This window comes from Prionailurus bengalensis, chromosome X, assembly GCF_016509475.1.
Source record: "Prionailurus bengalensis isolate Pbe53 chromosome X, Fcat_Pben_1.1_paternal_pri, whole genome shotgun sequence".
Lineage (NCBI taxonomy): Eukaryota > Metazoa > Chordata > Mammalia > Carnivora > Felidae > Prionailurus > Prionailurus bengalensis.
The window spans coordinates 58,076,583-58,097,126 of NC_057361.1; the positions used below are offsets into that span (position 1 = coordinate 58,076,583).

The 20,544-nt window shown below is 36.2% G+C and overlaps 1 protein-coding gene across 1 annotated transcript in view; it reads right to left on the reverse strand.

The window, feature by feature from the left end:
* Nucleotides 1-20,544, reverse strand: part of TEX11 (testis expressed 11) — a 243,368-nt gene that overhangs the window by 58,657 nt on the left and 164,167 nt on the right. Inside the window, exons 21-24 of the mRNA XM_043569958.1 lie at nt 17,619-17,659; nt 16,374-16,460; nt 9,916-9,986; nt 8,368-8,484 (exon numbers count right to left, since the gene is read on the reverse strand). Of these exons, the coding sequence (XP_043425893.1) occupies nt 8,368-8,484; nt 9,916-9,986; nt 16,374-16,460; nt 17,619-17,659 (316 nt within the window). The remainder of the gene's footprint in view (nt 1-8,367; nt 8,485-9,915; nt 9,987-16,373; nt 16,461-17,618; nt 17,660-20,544) is intronic.

Here is a 20,544-nt window from a genome sequence, read left to right on the forward strand (position 1 = left end):
CTGAACTTGGACGCCTAACCCACTGAGCCACCCAGGCGCCCCACATAACTGGCTTTTCTAACACACAGAAGGCAGAGACTCAGACAAAATGCAAAGATGGAGGAATTTATACCAAATGAAAGAAGAAGATAAGGCCACAGGCAGAGATCTAAATGGAACAGATACAAGTAACATGCCTGATGGAGAATGTAAAGCAACAATCATAAGGTACTCACTGGGCTTGAGAAAATAATAGAAAACATCAGTGAGACCTTTACCACAGAGATAAATGAGCTAAAAAAGAATCAGAGATGAAGAGTGTAATACACAAGATTAAAAACTTGCTTGATGCAATGAACAGTATGCTGGTTAGAAGCAGAGGAATGAATTAGTGAACTAGAAGACAAAATAATGAAAAATAATGAAGCTGCACAAGAGGAAGATGAATTAAGCAACACAAGAATAGATTTGGGGAACTCAGTGACTCCATCAAATGTAGTAACATTCATTTTATAAGAGTCCCAGAAGAAATAAGGGGGCAGAAAATTTATTTCAAGAAATAATAGCAGAAAACTTTCCTAATATGGGGAAGGAAACAGACATCCAGATCCAGGAGGCACAGAGAACTCCTATCAAAATTAGCAAATGCAGGCCAAAAAAAACACATACTATAATTAAGTTGGAAAAATACAGTGATAAAGAAAAAAATCTCAAAAGCAGCAAGGCAAAAAAGTCCTTAACTTACAAGGGAAAACCCATAAGCCTCGGTGGAGAATTCTCAACAGAAACTTGGCAAGCCAGAACAGAGTGGTATGACATATTCAAAGTGCTGAATGGGAAAACTCTGCAGCCAATAATACTCTATCCAGCAAGGCTATCTTTCAGAATAGAAGGAGAGATAATGGGTTTCCCAGACAAAAACTAAAGGAGTTCATGACCATTAAACCAGCCCTGGAAGAAATATTATAAGGGTCTCTTTTTTTAAAAAAATTTTTTAGTGTTTATTTTTGAGAGAGAGAGGCAGAAAGAGAGGGAGACACAGAATCTGAAGCAGGCTCCAGGCTCTGAGCTGTCAGCAGAGAGCCCGACGCAGGGCTCAAACCCACAGACTATGGGATCATGACCTGGGCCAAAGTTGGATGCTTTACTGACTGAGCCACCCAGGCACCCCTATAAGGGACTCTTTTGAGTACAAAGGAGAGACTAAAAGTGACAAAGACATAAAAAGGATCAGAGACAATCTCCAGGAACAATGACAAAAGTAGTAATAAAATGGCATTAAATACATATATATCAAGAATTACTCTGAATGTAAATGGAGTAAACGATCCAATCAAAAGACACAGGGTGTCAGAATGGATAATAAAAACAAGACCTATTTATACGCTATCTATAAGAGACTCATTTTTAAATTTTTTTAAATGTTTATTTATTTTTGATAGAGAGACAGAGTGACAGCAGGGGCCGGTGGGGGGGGGGTTGGGCAGAGATGGAAGAGACACAGAATCTGAAGCAGGATCCAGGCTCTGAGCTGTCAGCACAGAGCCCGATGCGGGACTCAAACCCACAAACCATGAGATCATGACCTGAGCCAAAATCGGATGCTTAACCGACTGAGCCACCCAGGTGCCCCAAGAGACTAATTTTTAGACCTAAAGACACCTACAGATTTAAAGTGAGGAGGTGGAGAAACTTTATCACACAAATGGATGTCAAAAGAAGGCCAGAGTAGTAATATTTATATCAGACAAATTGGAATTTTTTTGTTCTTGTACTGTTTTTATCCTGCTTTGGTATCAGGGTAATATTGGCCTCATAGAATGATTTTGAATGTGTTCCCTCTATTCCATTATTTGTAAGATTTTGATAGATTATCATCAATTATGTTTTTTAAAGTTTGGTAGAATTCACCAAGGAAACCATGTAGTCTTGGGCTATTCTGTGCTAGGAAATTTTTTATTCCTAATTCAACTTTCATTCTTGTTAATGGTCTAAGATTTCTTATTTCTTGAATTCAAGATTCATGATTCAATCTTGGTAACTTGTGCATTTTTAGGAATTATCTGTTTTTATTTTTCTAAGTTATCTTATTTGTTAGTATATAATTGTTTATCCTAATCTATTATCACAATAATAATAATAATAATCTGATTAACTCTTGTATTATTTCTCTTCCATTTCTCATTTTGGTTTTTGAGTCTTCTCTCTTTTTTTCTTAGTTAATGTAGTTAAAGCATAGCCAATTTTATTTTTTTGGAAAAACTGGTAATTACTTTCAATGTTATGTTGCTGTTTATTCTGGTCTCTATTTTATTTATTTATTTTTCTTTATTTCCTTCCTCTACTAAATTTCAGCTAAGTTTCTTCTTTTTCTAGTTCTTTGTGGTGTATTATTTATTTAAACTTTTTTTAGAGAACTTTTTAAAAAAAATGTTCACTTATTTTTGAGAGAGAGAGAAAGAGATAGAGTGCGAGCAGGGGAGGGGCAGAGAGAAAAGGAGACACAGAATCCGAAACAGGCTACAAGCTCCAAACTGTCAGAACAGAGCCCGATGCCGGCTCAAACTCACAAACTTTAAGATCATGACCTGAGCCAAAGATGGACACGTAACCGACTGAGCCACCCAGGCACCCCTTTAGAGAACTTTTTTTAAAGTTTATTTTTGAGAGTGAGGGGCAGAGAGAGAGAGAGAGAAAGAGACAGAGTATCCAAAGCAGGCTCTGTGCTGACTGCAGAGAGCCCAAGGTGGGGGGTTGAACCCATGAACAGTGAGATCATGACCTGAGCTGAAGTTGGATGCTTAATCTGACTGAGCCACCCAGGTGCCCCTGAATTTTTTTCTTAACACAAGCATTTATAGCATAAATATCTCTCTAAAACCTGTTTTTGCTGCATCTCAAGGTTTTAGAATATTGTATTTTCTTTTTTGTTTGTTTGTTTGGAGACATATTTTGATTTGCAGTTTGATTTTTGATTTAGCCCATTGCTTGTGCAATAGTGTGTTATTTAATGTTGACATATTAAATATTTAATGTCTACATTGAAGAAATGAGAAAAAAAGAAATATCACAACAACACAAGACCTGTGGTACAAAATACCATATAGTCTACTATATGTGTAAATTGAATCCTAGGAGGAGAAAAGAGATTAATGGGACAGAAGAAATGTTTGAAAAGATAGTAGTCAAGAAGTTTTTCAAAATTAATGAAACACATCAAACCATAATTGCAAAAAGCTCAAAGAATGGCAAGGATTTAAAAAGAAATTTTTTAAAAACCTAGATATGCTATATTCAAACTGCTAAAAACTAAAGATGAAAAGAAATTCTTGTAGGCAATCAATGGGAAAAATAAGATATCTATATACCGAATAAAGATGAGGCTAACAGACTCCTCAGCAATTGTGCAAGCCCAACAGCGGAGTGATCTCTCTAAAGTGCTAAAGTTAAAAAGAACTGATGAAAAAGGAAAAAAAAAACCTTAACGTTCTAAAGTCTATGCACAGCAAAACAATGTTTGAAAAATAAAGGAAGAATGCTTTTTCAGAAAAAAATTAGGGAAATTCAACAGATTTACACTACAAAAAAAATTGTTCATAAAGTTCTTGAGGTAGAAGGAATAGGGTATCAGACAGTAATTTGGATCTCCACAAAGAAATTAAGATTTGAAGAAGTACTTAAAATGTACATAAATATATATTATACATGGAAAATCTGATAGACTCCACCAAAAGTCTGCTAGAACTGATACATGAATTCAGCAAAGTTGCAGGATACAAAATCAATGTACAGAAATCAGTTGCATTCTTATACACTAACAATGAAGCAACAGAAAGACAAATAAAGAAACTGATCCCATTCACAATTGCACCAAGAAGCATAAAATACCTAGGAATAAATCTAACCAAAGATGTAAAAGATCTGTACGCTGAAAACTATAGAAAGCTTATGAAGATAATTAAAGAAGATGTAAAGAAAATGAAAGACATTCCCTGCTCATGGATTGGGAGAATAAATATTGTCAAAATGTCAATACTACCCAAAGCTATCTACACATTCAATGCAATCCCAATCAAAATTGCACCAGCATTCTTCTCGAAACTAGAACAAGCAATTCTAAAATTCATATGGAACCACAAAAGGCCCCGAATAGCCAAAGTAATTTTGAAGAAGAAGACCAAAGCAGGAGGCATCACAATCCCAGACTTTAGCCTCTACTACAAAGCTGTCATCATCAAGACAGCATGGTATTGGAACAAAAACAGACACATAGACCAATGGAATAGAATAGAAACCCCAGGGGCACCTGGGTGGCGCAGTCGGTTAAGCGTCCGACTTCAGCCAGGTCACGATCTCGCGGTCCGTGAGTTCGAGCCCCGCGTCGGGCTCTGGGCTGATGGCTCAGAGCCTGGAGCCTGTTTCCGATTCTGTGTCTCCCTCTCTCTCTGCCCCTCCCCTGTTCATGCTCTGTCTCTCTCTGTCCCAAAAATAAATAAACGTTGAAAAAAAATTTTTTTAAAAAGAATAGAAACCCCAGAACTAGACCCACAAACGTATGCCCAACTAATCTTTGACAAAGCAGGAAAGAACATCCAATGGAAAAAAGACAGTCTCTTTAACAAATGATGCTGGGAGAACTGGACAGCAACATGCAGAAGGTTGAAACTAGACCACTTTCTCACACCATTCACAAAAATAAACTCAAAATAGATAAAGGACCTGAATGTGAGACAGGAAACCATCAAAACACTAGAGGAGAAAGCAGGAAAAGACCTCTCTGACCTCAGCCATAACAATCTCTTACTCGACACATCCCCAAAGGCAAGGGAATTAAAAGCAAAAATGAATTACTGGGACCTTATGAAGATAAAAAGCTTCAGCACAGCAAAGGAAACAACCAACAAAACTAAAAGGCAACCAACGGAATGGGAAAAGATATTTGCAAATGACATATGGGACAAAGGGCTAGTATCCAAAATCTATAAAGAGCTCACCAAACTCCACACCCGAAAAACAAATAACCCAGTGAAGAAATGGGCAGAAAACATGAATAGACACTTCTCTAAAGAAGACATCTGGATGGCCAACAGGCACACATGAAAAGATGTTCAACGTCGCTCCTCATCAGGGAGATACAAATCAAAACCACACTCAGGTATCACCTCACGCCAGTCAGAGTGGCCAAAATGAACAAATCAGGAGACTATACATGCTGGCGAGGATATGGAGAAATGGGAACCCTCTTGCACTGTTGGTGGGAATGCAAATTGGTGCAGCCGCTCTGGAAAGTAGTGTGGAGGTTCCTCAGAAAATTAAAAATAGACCTACCCTATGACCCAGCAATAGCACTGCTAGGAATTTACCCAAGGGATACAGGAGTACTGATGCATAGGGGCACTTGTACCCCAATGTTTATAGCAGCACTCTCAACAATAGCCAAATTATGGAGAGAGCCTAAATGTCCATCAACTGATGAATGGATAAAGAAATTGTGGTTTATATACACAATGGAGTACTACGTGGCAATGAGAAAGAATGAAATATGGCCTTTTGTAGCAATGTGGATGGAACTGGAGAGTGTGATGCTAAGTGAAATAAGCCATACTGAGAAAGACAGATACCATATGATTTCACTCTTATGTGGATCTTGAGAAACTTAACAGAAACCCATGGGGGAGGGGAAGGAAAAAAAAAAAAAGAGGTTAGAGTGGGAGAGAACCAAAGCATAAGAGACTGTTAAAAACTGAGAACAAACTGAGGGTTGATGGGGGGTGGGAGGGAGGGGAGGGTGGGTGATGGGTATTGAGGAGGGCACCTTTTGGGATGAGCACTGGGTGTTGTATGGAAACCAATTTGACAATAAATTTCATATATTGAAAAAAAATGTACATAAATATAAAGAACATTTTACTTCTATTTCATAGCTCTTAAAAATTTATGGCCCAATAAAAAATAAGAACAATATACTGAAGGTTTATAACATATGTAAAGTAAAATGTGTAACAACAGTAGTACAAAAGATGGAAGGGAAAATTGAAAGCATATTAGTGTAAGATTCTTAGATGACATACATTAATTATAATGTGCTTTAATATGTTCTCAATTCTTGGTTGAGCTTAAGGTAAGTACAGATTTCATTTTCACCTGAAATAAATAAGCCTATTCACAGATGTAAGGAGTTAAAAAAATTAAATATAGAAATACCATATGATCTAGTAATTCTGGATGACCAAAGAAAACAAAAACACTAATTTAAAAAGATGTATGTATCCTTGTTTATTGCAGCATTATTTTATAATAGCCAAGATATAGAAGAACCCAAGTATTCATTCATAGGTGAATGAATAAGATGCAATCTCTCTCTCTCTCTCTCTCTCTCTCTCTCTCTCTCTCACACACACACACACACACGGATATATTACACCTGCTGTATTTTTTAAAGCATCCTTTACTTCCCCTTAACTCATACTCAGGGGAGTACAGACAATGTTGATAACATTACATATTCCATCTATATTCCTTCATCATCTATTTATTTGGAAAACTCTAATTCATGAGTACTTAGAGAACAAGGAGTAGATAAATATAATAGAATTCCACAAGTCTTTATTGAGAGACAGCACCAAGGTCTAATTCATAGGGATCAGACTTAGATGGCGATAGGAAGAAGTGCATCTTCAATGATCTATTCTTTCAAAAGCAAAGAAGATTATAGAAGGGTTACTAGGTTAGAGTTTTTAGGGAACATTAATGTATGCAAGAGAAAGAATACAGAAAAAAAGAACAGTTGTTGGAAAAAGACAAAACAAAAGAATGAACTTAAGAGTGTGAAATTTCCCTCACATCACTTTGATCTCTATTCACTGAGATACAAAATTTAACAAAGTCAGGACTATCAACTTAAGGAAAAACTTTTAAAAGGTTAAAAGCACTATGCAAAAACAAGATGTTATTACTATTTTTAAGTAAAGCAAAAGACCCTATTGAGAATAAAATCACATTTACTCATACTTGTTAAGAAGCAAAATGGTTGGTTTGATTTTGCTCTGGGGCACAAAGATTCTTTTCTCATCTTTTACAATGGAAAGATCTAAAAAGAGGCCCCTTTACTCCTCAAGGATAAGGATTTTGTCCTCTTTATCTCCAGTACCTAGCAGAGTACTTGGTACTCAAATGTTTTTCTTTTCCTTCTTTTTTTTCTGTCGTTGTTTTTTAGAGAGAGAGGGAGAATGAGTACGAGTAGGTGAAGGGGCGGGGTGGGGGGAGAGAGGGAGAGGGAGAGGGAGAGGGAGAGGGAGAGGGAGAGAGAGAGAGAGAGAGAGAGAGAGAGAGAGAGAGAGAGAATCCCAAGCAGGTTCCATGCTCAGTGCAGAGCCCTACACAGGGCTCAATCCCACAACCCTGGGACCATGACCTGAGTCGAAATCAAGAGTCGGAGAATCAACAGACTGAGCCACCCAGGTGCTCCTCTAATGTTTAGTTGAACTCAACAAGGGAACAGAAAGGAAGGGAAATATGTTGGCAGAGATGTGGTGACAGTTTGTTCCAGATCTGAAGAATAATATGAAAGAAGAAATTAACAGAAGGAAGGAAATAAACAGCAGGAAGGATTTTATACCATTTGGAAAGAAAAGCTGGCAAATATGGGAAATTGGGAAGTTTTCTTTGTCTAGGTAAGAGACAACAAGCAGAGAGATCTAGATTTTAAAATCATACCAAAATGCTACTGGTCTAACTTAGAGACAATTTTCTTAGCTTGGAAGAAAGATGGTAAAAAACCTAAAGACAAACCAATACTCTGGTCCATGGGAGACAGGGATGTTGATGTTGGTATTTCTTAAAAGGGGTAAGGTTTACAAAGCTAAGAGTGGAATTCAGGCAAAGGCAGTAATTCTGTCTTCTTGTTAAAATTCAGTTACTGATAAAATATTTAAGGGTGTGGGCCAAAGAAAGCAAATCCAATTAGAGTGAAGAAAAACAAGCCAAGTAAATAATCAGATGGTTATCAAAGCTGTGGAGGTAGATGAATTCTTCCTTAGAGAATGTGTAAAAGGAAACAAAAATAGAAAAAAATCTCATTCTTATAGGCCACATATGATTGCAGGGAGATGATGAAGAATAGCTAAAAACAGATTCAGAAAGAGTGGTCCATGGAAAGAGACATTTTAAAAGAAGAGATATTCAATCTTTTTAAAAGAAGAGGCCAAGCCAAATGTGACCTTTCCTTAGGGAGGAATGAGCCATTACAAACCTTTGAAATCAAGATGCTGCTGGAAAGGATGAAAGGATTCTTTAAAGAGAATCAGAAAGAACTGCATCAGGGAAGGCAAACACACCAAATAGCACACTAAACTCTTCCTTGTGTTTTCTTTGAAGGTTGCACATTACCTGTTCAGAAGTTGTTGAAGCTTTTCTCCCTTGCTCTAGATCAACTGCAGCTGCCATAAGTAAACATGTTTTCTGTGCAATCAGAATTACTTGATCAGAAGGACAAAACCGGGACAGCTGATAAGAAATAACCAGAACATCAATGAATAGTGCGAATTCTGCCAGGTGAACACAAACAATCAAAATGAAAATCAGCAACATCCTGTCTGAATGAAAAAATTCAGCTGGAAAAACACACCTCACCTTAAAAATGATACAGACTATAACACTGATTTATGGTTTTAATTTTATATTACTTTCCATTGTTTTTAAGGAACTTTCTAGAGATAAAAAGCTTCATGTCTTCACAATTTTCTTATCTTCCCAGTGATAAGTACTGTCATTTGGCCCTGTATTTCTATCTAGTGATTTACTTCTTACTTTATGTTGTAATTTCTAAGTGATTTTTCCCCTGGCAAATAGATTTCTCCTTTGTATTGAATAGAGCTGAAAATACCATATATATTGTCATGGTTGAAAGAGACAATACCAAATCTTGACAGGCATTAGGATAACCTAATCATTAAACCTTGTCCTCTGACTTTAGAAAAAGCTCCCAGCTTTTACTACAATAAACCACTAGGCCACTTGGGATTCTTACATAGAACCCTGCTAGTACTATCAAAAATGTTCAAACTAAAACTAATTTATTTCACCTAATTTAAATAGCAATTATACCTAAGCTGTGAAAGACTATTTCTTAATCTCTCAGAATGTTTAATGATCATAATCAGCACTGTCATTGAATTAACAGCATTTCAAAACACCCAATATCTCTAGGTCTCAGGTTACTTGTATATAAAATGAGAGAGTATACTAGATTAGCTCTATAGTTCATTTCAGTTCTAAAACTCTTAACATTTCATCTATATCAACATATCAGACTGTGTACTCCTCAATGTGTAAGACAGATATTCTTAGCCCCTCTTCTTTTATTCTCTCATCAATATTGTTTCCTTTCTGGCATTTGATCTAACTTGGAGGCTAATGACTGTTTTAAAATGTTTCTAATTGCAAAATAATCTTACAAATACTTATACACAGAACCTGTTCTAGGAAAAATTATAAAGTAGGCCTAAGATTCTTAGCATTCTTTTCACATCCTGATGACCCCAGTTACCTATTCTATACTCCTATTGACTTATAACTGTTCCAAAACTTTATTAGTTGACAACTTAGAGTATTCCAATACTAAAGAGAGTTATATTTTAATATAGGACTCTGAGAGACTGAAATTCCTTCAAAAGTAAGGGAATAAGTCTCTCATGGTAGAACTTTAGGTTCCCTGATTGTTGTTCGTGCTATTTTGGTATGGGGAGAACTGCTCCATGTTTGCACATTGTTCCCCTAGGGATCTAATTCTCTGTAGGCCATTCCTGTTTAGATGTGTATTCTAAAAGTTCCCAGTGTAAAAGTCAATACCACTCTATATTTAGTCCTTGGCCATAGCCAGAGTGGACATACCCTTGTTGCGGTCCTTTCATGAGATTCTTATTAGAAGAGACTTACCTTGTAAGAAAGGATGAAAAACTCTCTCATTGTCACTGGGTCTTTGTCGCACTGCACAGCCAAATTCCAAGCTGAAAGTTAACAAATATGAAATGTAATTATGGAAATCTACTCTTTAATCTGTACCATTATAATCTTCACTACCTGCATCTTTAATATTAATATGCTGAGGTATTTCTTGGGTTAAAAAAGCTACCTTTAGATTTTTAGAGAATTTTTTTCCAGGTAAATTTAAAGACTTCTGTCACTTCCAATCTTTGATTCTAGCCAATAACTAATGGAGGTAGTGCTGAATATTTTTTAAAAACTGGGGACATACAATATATTCTTAGATGGAATAAATCTATCTAAAAAAATAAGGATCACCAAGGAGCTCACCACTGGAGTTGATAAAAGTATGTTAAAATTCAGCAAAGGGGACAGAAGTTTTTGAGGAAATAATAGCTGAGAACTTCCTTAATCTGGAGAAAGAAACATACAAATCCAGGAGGCACAGAGAACTCCCACGAAAATCAACAAAGCAGGACAACATCAAGACATCCTGTAATTAAATTTGTAATTAAATTAGCAAGTCAGAAGGGAGTGGGGTATGATACATTCAACATGCTGAATGAGAAAAATCTGTAGCAAAGAATACTCTATCCAGCAAGGCTATCATTCAAAATAGAAGGAGAGATAAAGAGTTTCCTCAAACAAAAACTAAAGCAGTTTGTGACCACTAAACCAACCCTGAAAGAAATATTAAAGGGGACTCTAAGTGGGAAAGAAAGACCAAAAGCAACAAAGACTAGAAATATTAGGGAAAATCTCCACAAACAATGACAAAACAAGTAATAAAATGGCACTACATATCTATCAATAGTTACTACTGTGAATGTAAATGGACTAAATGCTCCAATCAAACGCACAGGGTGTCAGAATGAAAAAAAAAACAAAACACAAGACCCAGTTTTGTTTTTATGCGCCTACAAGAGACTCATTTTAGACCTAAAGACACCTACAGATTGAAATGAGGGGATGGAGAAATATTTATCATGCAAATGGAAGTCAAAAGCAAGCCAGAGTAGCAATACTTATATTAGACAAACTAAATGTGGTTTTTTTTTTTTTTTTTTGTTTTTTTATTTATTTTTGGGACAGAGAGAGACAGAGCATGAACGGGGGAGGGGCAGAGAGAGAGGGAGACACAGAATCGGAAACAGGCTCCAGGCTCCGAGCCATCAGCCCAGAGCCTGATGCGGGGCTCAAACTCACAGACCGCGAGATCGTGACCTGGCTGAAGCCGGACGCTTAACCGACTGTGCCACCCAGGCGCCCCCTAAATGTTTTTTTTAATATAATTCGTTGTCAGATTGGATTACATACAACATCCAGTGCTCATCCCAACAGCCTTCCTCCATTCCCAGCACCCATTTTCTCCTCTCCCTCACCCTTTCCCATCCACCCTCAGTTTGTTCTCTGTATTTAAGAATCTCCTGTGGTTTGCCTCCCTCCCTCTCTGTAGACAAACTAAATTTTAAACCAAAGACTCTAACAAGAGATGAACAAAGATACTATAAGAAAGGGGACTATCCATCAAGAATATCTGACAGTCCTAAATATTTATGCCCCCAACTCGGAACACCCAAATATATATAACAATTACTAGGAAACATAAAGGAACTTATTGATAAATAACACAATAGTAGGGGACTTTAACACTCCACTTAGGGCAATGGACATATCATCTAAGCAGAAAATCAACAAGGAAACAATGGCTTTGAATAACAAACTAGTTTAGATGGACTTAACAGATATATTCAGAACGTTTCATACTAAAGCAACAGAATACACATTTTTTTCAAGTGTACATAAGACATTCTCCAGAACATATCACACACTAGGTCACAAATCAGGCCTCAGCAAGTACAAAAAGACTAAGATCATACCAGGCATATTTTCTGACCACAACACTATGAAATTTGAAGTCAACCACAAGATATAAATTGGAACAACCACAAATACATGGAGATTAAACAACATGCTACTAAAGAACGAATAGGTCAACCAGGAAATCAAAGAAGAAATTAAAAAATACATGAAAACAAATGAAAATGAAAACATAATGGTCCAAAACCTTTGGGATGCAGCAAAAGTGGTCTTAAAAGGGAAGTATAACAATACAGGCCTACCTGAAGAAGCAAGAAAAATCTCAAATAAACAACCTAACCTTACACTTAAAGTAGCTAGAAAAACAACGACAAATGAAGCCTAAAGCCAGAGAAGAAGGAAATAATAAAGATTAGAACAGAAAGAAATTATATAGAAACTAGAAAAACAGTATAACAGACCAATGAAACTAGGAGCCGGTTCTTTGAAAAAATTAATAAAATTGATAAACCGCTAGCCATACTTATCAAAAAGAAAAGAGAAAGGACCCAAATAAATAAAATCACAAATGAGAGAGGAGAAATAACAACCAACACCACAGAAATACAAACAATTATAAAAGAATATTATGAAAAGTTATATGACAACAAATTGGACAACCTAGAATAAATGGATAAATTCCTAGAAACATATAAACTACCAAAACTGAAACAGGAAGAAATAGAAAACTTGAACAGATCCATAACCAGCAAAGAAATTCAATCAGCAATCAGAAAACTCCCAGCAAACAAAAGTCCAAGGCCAGACAGCTTCACAGGGGAATTCTACATAACATTTAAAGAAGGGCTAATGGGGTGCCTGGGTGGCTCAGTCAGTTAAGTGTCAGACTTCAGCTCAGGTCATGATCTCACAGTTCGTGAGTTCGAGCCCCATGTTGGGCTCTGTGCTGACCACTCAGAGCCTGGAGCTGGCTTCAGATTCTGTATTTCCCTCTTTCTCTCTGCCCTTCCCCTGCTTGCACTGTCTCTCTCTCAAAAATAAACATTAGAAGAAAATTTTAAAAAAACAAATAAAGAAGAGCTAACATCTATTCTTCCAGATTCATTCTATGAGGAAAGAAAACTTCCAGATTCATTCTATGAGGCCAGCATTACCCAAAACCAGACAAAGAATCCACCAAAAAAGAGAGTGATAGGTCAATATCTCTGATGCACATGGATGTGAACAATTCTCAACAAAATCCTAGCAAATTGAATCCAACACCACATTAAAAGAATCATTTACTATGATCACATGGGATTTATTCCTGGTCTGCAACAGTGGATGAATATTCGTAAATCAATATGATACACCACATTCATAAAAAAAATTCATTAACCAATCAATGTGATATACCACATTAATAAAAGAAAGGATAAGAAACATGATCCTTTCAATAGATGCAGAAAAAGCATTTAACAAGGTACAACAACTATTCATGATAAACACCCTCAATAAAGTAGGGTAGAGAGAACATATCTCAAACTTATAAAGGCCATATATGAAACACCCACAACTAATATCATCCTTGATGGGGAAAAACTGAGAGCTATTCCTCTATGCTCAGGAACAAGACAGGGATGTCCATTCTCACCACTGTTATTTAACATAGTTCTGGAAGTCCTAGCCACACTTTTTTGGAGTCTACCAAAAAATTGCTAGAACTGATACACAATTTCCTTAAAGTCACAGGATACAAAATCAATGTACAGAAATCTATTGCATTTCTATACACCAATAATGAAGCAGCTGAAAGAGAAATCAAGGTATTAATCCCATTCATAATTGCATCCAAAACCATAAGACACCGAGGGATGAACATAACCAAAGAGATAAAAGGCTTGTACTCTGAAAACTATAAAATACTGATGAAAGAAACTGAGGATGACACAAAGAAATGGAAAGACATTCCACGCTCATAGATTGGAAGAACAAATATTTATCTATACTACCTAAAACAATCTACACATTTAATGCAATCCCTATTCAAAATACCACCAGTATTTTTCACAGAGCCAAAACAAACAAACCTAAAATTTGAATATAACTGCAAAAGACCCTAAACAGCCAAAGCAATATTGAAAAAGAAAAGCAAAGCCAGAGGCATCACAATTCCAGAATTCTGGTTATATTACAAAGTTGTAGTGATCAGTTCAGTATGTTACTGGCACAAAAACAGACACATATAGATCAATGGAACAGAAGAGAAAACCCAAAAATGAGCCCACAACTATATGGTCAACTAATCTTCGACAAATCAGGAAAGAATACCCAATGGAAAAAGAGTCTCTTCAACAAATGGTGTTGACACAACTGGACAGCAACATGCCAAAGAATGGAACTGGACCACTTTCTTACACCATCATGAAAATAAATTCACCACCATGTAAATAAAAAGTGGATGCAAGACCTAATTGTGAGACAGGAAACCATCAAAATCCTGGAGAACACAGGCAGTAATCACTTTGACAATGGCCATAAGCAACTTCTTTCTAGATATCTCTCTGGATGCCAGGGAACCAAAAAGCAAAAGAAACTATGAGGACTACATCAAAATAAAAAGCTTCTGCACAGCAAAGAAAACAATCAACAAAACTAAAAGGCAACCTATGAAATGAGAGAAGGTATTTGCAAATGACACATCTGATAAAAGGTTAGTATCCAAAATATATAAACAACTTATACAACTTAACACACCAAAAACAAATAACCCAATTAAAAAATGGGCAGAAGACATGAATAGACATTTTTCCAAAGAAGACATCCAGATGGCCAACAGACAAATGAAAAGATGCTCAACATCACTCATCATCAGGGAAATACAAATCAAAAGTACAGTGAGATACCACCTCACAGCAGTCAGATTGCCTAAAATTAACAACACAGGAAAACAACAGATATTGGCAAGGATGTGGAGAAGGGGGAACTTTCTTACACTGCTGGTCGGAATGCAAACTGGTGCAGCCACTCTGGAAAAAAGTATGGAGGTTCCTCAAAAAGTTAAAAATAGAGCTACGCTACAATCCAGCAATTGCACTAGCAGGTATTTACCCAAAGGATACAAAATACTGAATAGAGGGAAATAAAAAAGAGAGGCAAACCATGAAACAGATTCTTAACTATAGAGAACAAACTCAGGGTTATCGGAGGGAGGTGGGTGGGGGATGAGTTAAATAGGTGATGGGTATTATGGAGGTCACTTGTGGTGAGCACTGGGTGTTGTATGTAAGTAATGAATCACTAAATTCTACAGCTGAAACTAATATTATACTATATATTAACTACTGGAATTTAAAAACTTGAAAAGAAAAAAAATTCAGCAAAGAACACAATACACTAGAATCAAAGGATGAAGAAAATTGCTGGAAAGATTCATATCTTTCATAGAGCACTGGAAGACCCCATTAGGCAACATTTAGTATAATCTTCACATTGGAAAATGAAAATGAAAATTCAGTAAAAGAAGTATTGGAAAATAACTTTTCAAACGTCCAAAAGATCAAAGTCATTGATCCTTTATGTAGTTTAAATATCTGTTATTTTCCATTATTTCCATAGGTTTTTTAGAAGCCAGACCAATGTGTTTATTCCATTTTCTCCTAGATTAGAGTCCCACTAAACCCTGTAAAGTAGAAAAAGATTCATGTAGAATGAGTCTACTTTGTGACATTGCTGGTTAATTGCTCTTGATTACTTATCACTGTAGTTACCGCCTCCACAATTTCTGTACTTGATTTTAGCCAAAAGGCTGAGAAGGAATTGCCTCCACAATTTTTAAAATGGTTTTTACTGAAATTAAACCTACAAAAAGTAAATTACACAACATATAATTGGACATCTTGATTAATTTTCAAAGTGAATATATCCATGTAACCAATCCAGATCAAGACAGATCTTGATTATTAGCAAAAACTCAGAAGCAACCCAATTACCCCTTTTCAAGTCCAACCCCTTTTAAGGGTAACCACCATCTTGAGCTCTAGTATCATCAATTAGTTTTGCCTGCTTTTTTTGCTACATATAAATAGAATCCATGTCTGACTTCTGTTCAACATTAGTTTTTGAGATTCATCCATTTTGTTGCATGTAGTTTATTACTTATTTATTTATTTTAAGTAATCTCTATGCCCAACATCGGCTGGAATTCGTGACCTTGAGATCAAGAGTCGTATGGTGTACTGACTGAGCCAGCCAGGAGCTCTGAATGTAGTTTATTCTGATAAATCAAACTTACAGATAAGTTAGGCATTCTAGAACAAATTTAGGAGCACACCCTTGGGAACTTGCAGTTATAATTCATCATTTTATTCTTAGACCCATTTCTAGAGAAAAAGAAAACTAACATTTATTAAGTACCTACTATGTCCAGGTACATACACAGTTTTACTTAAAATCCTTAGTAGCCCTATAAAGTATGTTTAATTGTTCCCCTTTTATAAATAATGAAATTGAGATTAAGTTATCCTTGTACCCATAGCTACAAATAAAAGAGCCAGAATTTGAATCCATATATTTCTGATTCTATACATAACCACGGAATTTCCTTTTACCTATTTTTCGAAACCACTGAGCTTCATTAACCGTTGAGTCTTCAGTCGAGTTCTCGTCATGAAAAGAATGAGCAATTTTCAGGACTGCTGCATTGAACAGAAAGATTTTATATTTGAAGTCTTTTACTTTAATCCTTAGCAAAATTGTTAATACTGCCTTAAAAATTCAAACATGAATTTGAAAGTAGAACGTTCTTTTGGTCTGTGTATGTACAAGCCCATACCAAAAGTAATTAAAATGACAGCATTACCAAAGCTCTGAGAAGCCGTTAATTCAAATTTTCAGGAACAAACACATCCTTGGAGAGGTTTAAAATTTTAATTAGAGTAATCACTCAACACCTGAGGCAGAAAGATAGTATTTACATGTAAAGAAACCAAGAGTAGGAACAATCATTAAAAAGACTGAAATGGAGATAGAGAACTGGAAGAGTATCAATAGGTTGGCATTAATACTTACTGAGCTCCCAGAGCAAGCATGGTAAAGAACCAAATCATGCTGTCATCATCAGAAGGCATTCATTACATACCCACACCCCCTTCTGATAGAAAAGAATACCAACAAGCAAAGTTTAAAAGCTTTTAAACCACTTTGCTACATTTGACACCTTGTTGACAGATATTTGAGTTATAAAATTGAACGGCTGCAATAAATGGAATAGAGTTTCTAAGATAGGGACTTGGGGATGTGTTTGGACAAAAGGAAATCGGTACATGAGTAGTGGAAATAGGAAGACCGGTTAGGCAAAAGAGACAGTGGGTAAGAAAGCATAGAGTTGGAAAAAAGAATTTGCTGTGGTGGCTAGGACGTTAGCTTGAAGTACAGAGGGAAGAATTATTAATAGATAAGGGAGATGACATGGACTCGGGTAGTTAAACAAGTTTCAAAATAACAGAGTAAATAATCAAGTTTTGATTCAGAGGGCGTGAAAATTAAGCGGAAGGAAGGATGGAAAGAAGGAAGCAAGGAAGGGAGAGAGGGAAGAAGAAAGGACATAAAGGTCTTTAAAACGAGTTGGAATAAAAAGAGAGCTGAAATCACATTTGGAGATGAATGTTAGTGATGACAAACTCTTCTCTGCTTGTGAATAAAGAAAGCAAAGTAGACTGCTGTGGCAAACATTAATAAAAGCATGAAGTTTAACTCAAACATGAAGTCTGAGTCCATGTGCTCCATGTACTTGGAGAATGTAATAGAAGACAAAGGCAAGATGAAGAACTGAAAATAAACAAGATGATATTTACCTTTATTCAAGCAAGCCAAAAGTCGATCCATTTCTTTCTTCCTAAAAAATAAAGAGTGTTTTCTGACTGTTCCAAGGCTTTACTTATAAAAAAAGTACCAAAAAGAGACCCCAAGAGAGCTGCACAAAGACAACATAAAATTGTGAAGTTTATTGTTCAAGGCTCCAACCTATCATTTCAACACCATTTTTCCTCACTATACGATACTGTTTCTCATTCCCCAGTGCCCTCACAGTTTTTTTCTCTCTTCCCCTCTATTCCCACTCTCAGCAAAGCATTTCAATGGCTGGTAAGGTTTTATGACAGAGTCACAGAATTTTGGAGCAGACAGTGATCTTTGTGATGTTCAAGCTTTTTTTTTTTTTTTGAAGAGGGGGAATTGGAACCCTTATTTCATTTTTTTTAAATATATGAAATTTATTGTCAAATTAGTTTCCATACAACAGCCAGTGCTCATCCCAAAAGATGCCTTCTTTAATACCCATCACCCACCCTCCCCTCCCTCCTACCCCCCATCAACCCTCAGTTTGTTCTCAGTTTTTAAGAGTCTCTTATGCTTTGGTTCTCTCCCACTCTAACCTCTCTCTTTTTTTTTTCCTTCCCCTCCCCATGGGTTCCTGTTAAGTTTCTCAGGATCCACATAAGAGTGAAAACATATGGTATCTGTCTTTCTCTGTATGGCTTATTTCACTTAGCATCACACTCTCCAGTTCCATCCATGTTGCTACAAAGGGCCATATTTCATTCTTTCTCATTGCCACGTAGTACTCCATTGTGTATATAAACCACAATTTCTTTATCCATTCGTCAGTTGATGGACATTTAGGCTCTTTCCATAATTTGGCTATTGTTGAGAGTGCTGCTATAAACATTGGGGTACAAGTGCCCCTATGCATCAGTACTCCTGTATCCCTTGGGTAAATTCCTAGCAGTGCTATTGCTGGGTCATAGGGTAGGTCTATTTTTAATTTTTTGAGGAACCTCCACACTGTTTTCCAGAGTGGCTGCACCATTGCATTCCCACCAACAGTGCAAGAGGTGGAACCCTTATTTCAAATAAACTTTTATGAAAATATATATATGAGAAAAGATACAAGTTTAGCTGCTCTGGTTGAACCAGTGGTGGGTAGAGGCCTAGAGCCTCATCTTCCTGGAAGTCCATGAGGCAGTGCCACAGAATTTCCAGAGTTCTGAGGAATAGATTTTAAAAACCACTTATCCAGTCCAGATCCTTTATTTTACAGATGAGGAAATAGATCTGGAAATGGGGGATGATTTGTCCAAAGTCATGCAATTAATGACAATTTCAAGACTACTACACAGGTTCTTGACCCTTTGTCAAACTTCTTTAAGGGGTATATACATTTTAACAGAGGAAAACATGCCATTTTATTAAACAAAGGAATGAATATGGAAATACTGGCCAACTCAACTAAGGAAGTTAACAGGAGATAGGGTAGAGCATACTATAAGACTAGCCTCATCATGAGGCGCTCTAGTATTATAATAAAAGTAGCAGCTTTCTCAGGGATAAATATTAGAAGTCTGGTTTTTATAAAGTAACTTCTTAAAGTAAATTTTATTAATTTGAATTTCAGCTGCTCTAAAGTTGACTTCTTCACTTATTTAATTCAGTCACTATATAAAATAATCTAGTTAGGGTCCATTAATGCAAATAAATAGTATAAATAAGAATGAGGACCTGGAAAGGGATGTATATAGACCAGTGCTAAAGATCTTCTTGTGAAGAACTGATATTCAGCCATTTCAATAAACTGAGGGAATATTATGTGTCACATACTGTCCTAGGTTTCAGAGATACAAAGATAAATACAAATAGTCCTAGCCCTCAAATAGCTATTATAATCTATTAGCTATGTTTAGTCTCTGAGTTTCCTCTTTTATTTAAAAAAATTTTAAGATGATTTTGTAAAGTTTTTTTTAAATTGAAGTATAATTGACACATAATGTTACTCTATTTTCAGGTGTACAACACAGTAACTGGACAAGTTTATACATCATGCAATGCTCACTACAAGTGTAGCTGCCATTAGTCACCATACAATGCTATCATCGTACCATTTTGTTTTTAAATTTTCTACTGTGGAAAATTCCCAAGATGTTTCTATGTTAACAGATAAATGAATTACCATGTAGCCATTACTCAGTTTCAATAATTATTAAACTCATCATCTATCTTATTTCAATGATACCTCCACCCACTCCTTTCCCTCCCCTACTATTTTTAAGACAATTCCAGACATCACATCATTTCATTAATAAATATTTTAGGATGTATCTCTAAGAGATAAAAATTCCTTTAAAAGACATACCCACACTTCATCTTATGTTTAATTATTAATTTCTTAATATCATAAAATATTTGGTCATTATTAAAATTTCCAATTGTCTTTATCTTTTTTTATTTTTAGTTCGATTGGGTTCCCTCTTAATGTACTCATACAACCTATAAAGAAGAGGCCAAATTTATATTATAAAAAATGTCAGGGGCGCCTGGGTGGTGCAGTCGGTTAAGCGTCCGACTTCAGCCAGGTCACGATCTCGCGGTCCATGAGTTCGAGCCCCGCGTCGGGCTCTGGGCTGATGGCTCAGAGCCTGGAGCCTGTTTCCGATTCTGTGTCTCCCTCTCTCTCTGCCCCTCCCCCGTTCATGCTCTGTCTCTCTCTGTCCCAAAAATAAATAAACGTTGAAAAAAAAATTAAAAAAAAAATGTCATCAGTCATATCAGTCAGACATTTCCTAAAGAATTCAGCTGAAAAAAATGTATTGATCCCAAGTACAAATTATATATATAGGAAAAACAAAGTATAGATACACTGTTACAGAGTTTTTACCTAAGCAGAGAATATAGAGATGAATAATTACTTCTCTAAAAGTTATCCCTAATCAAGACCGTGATGGAGTT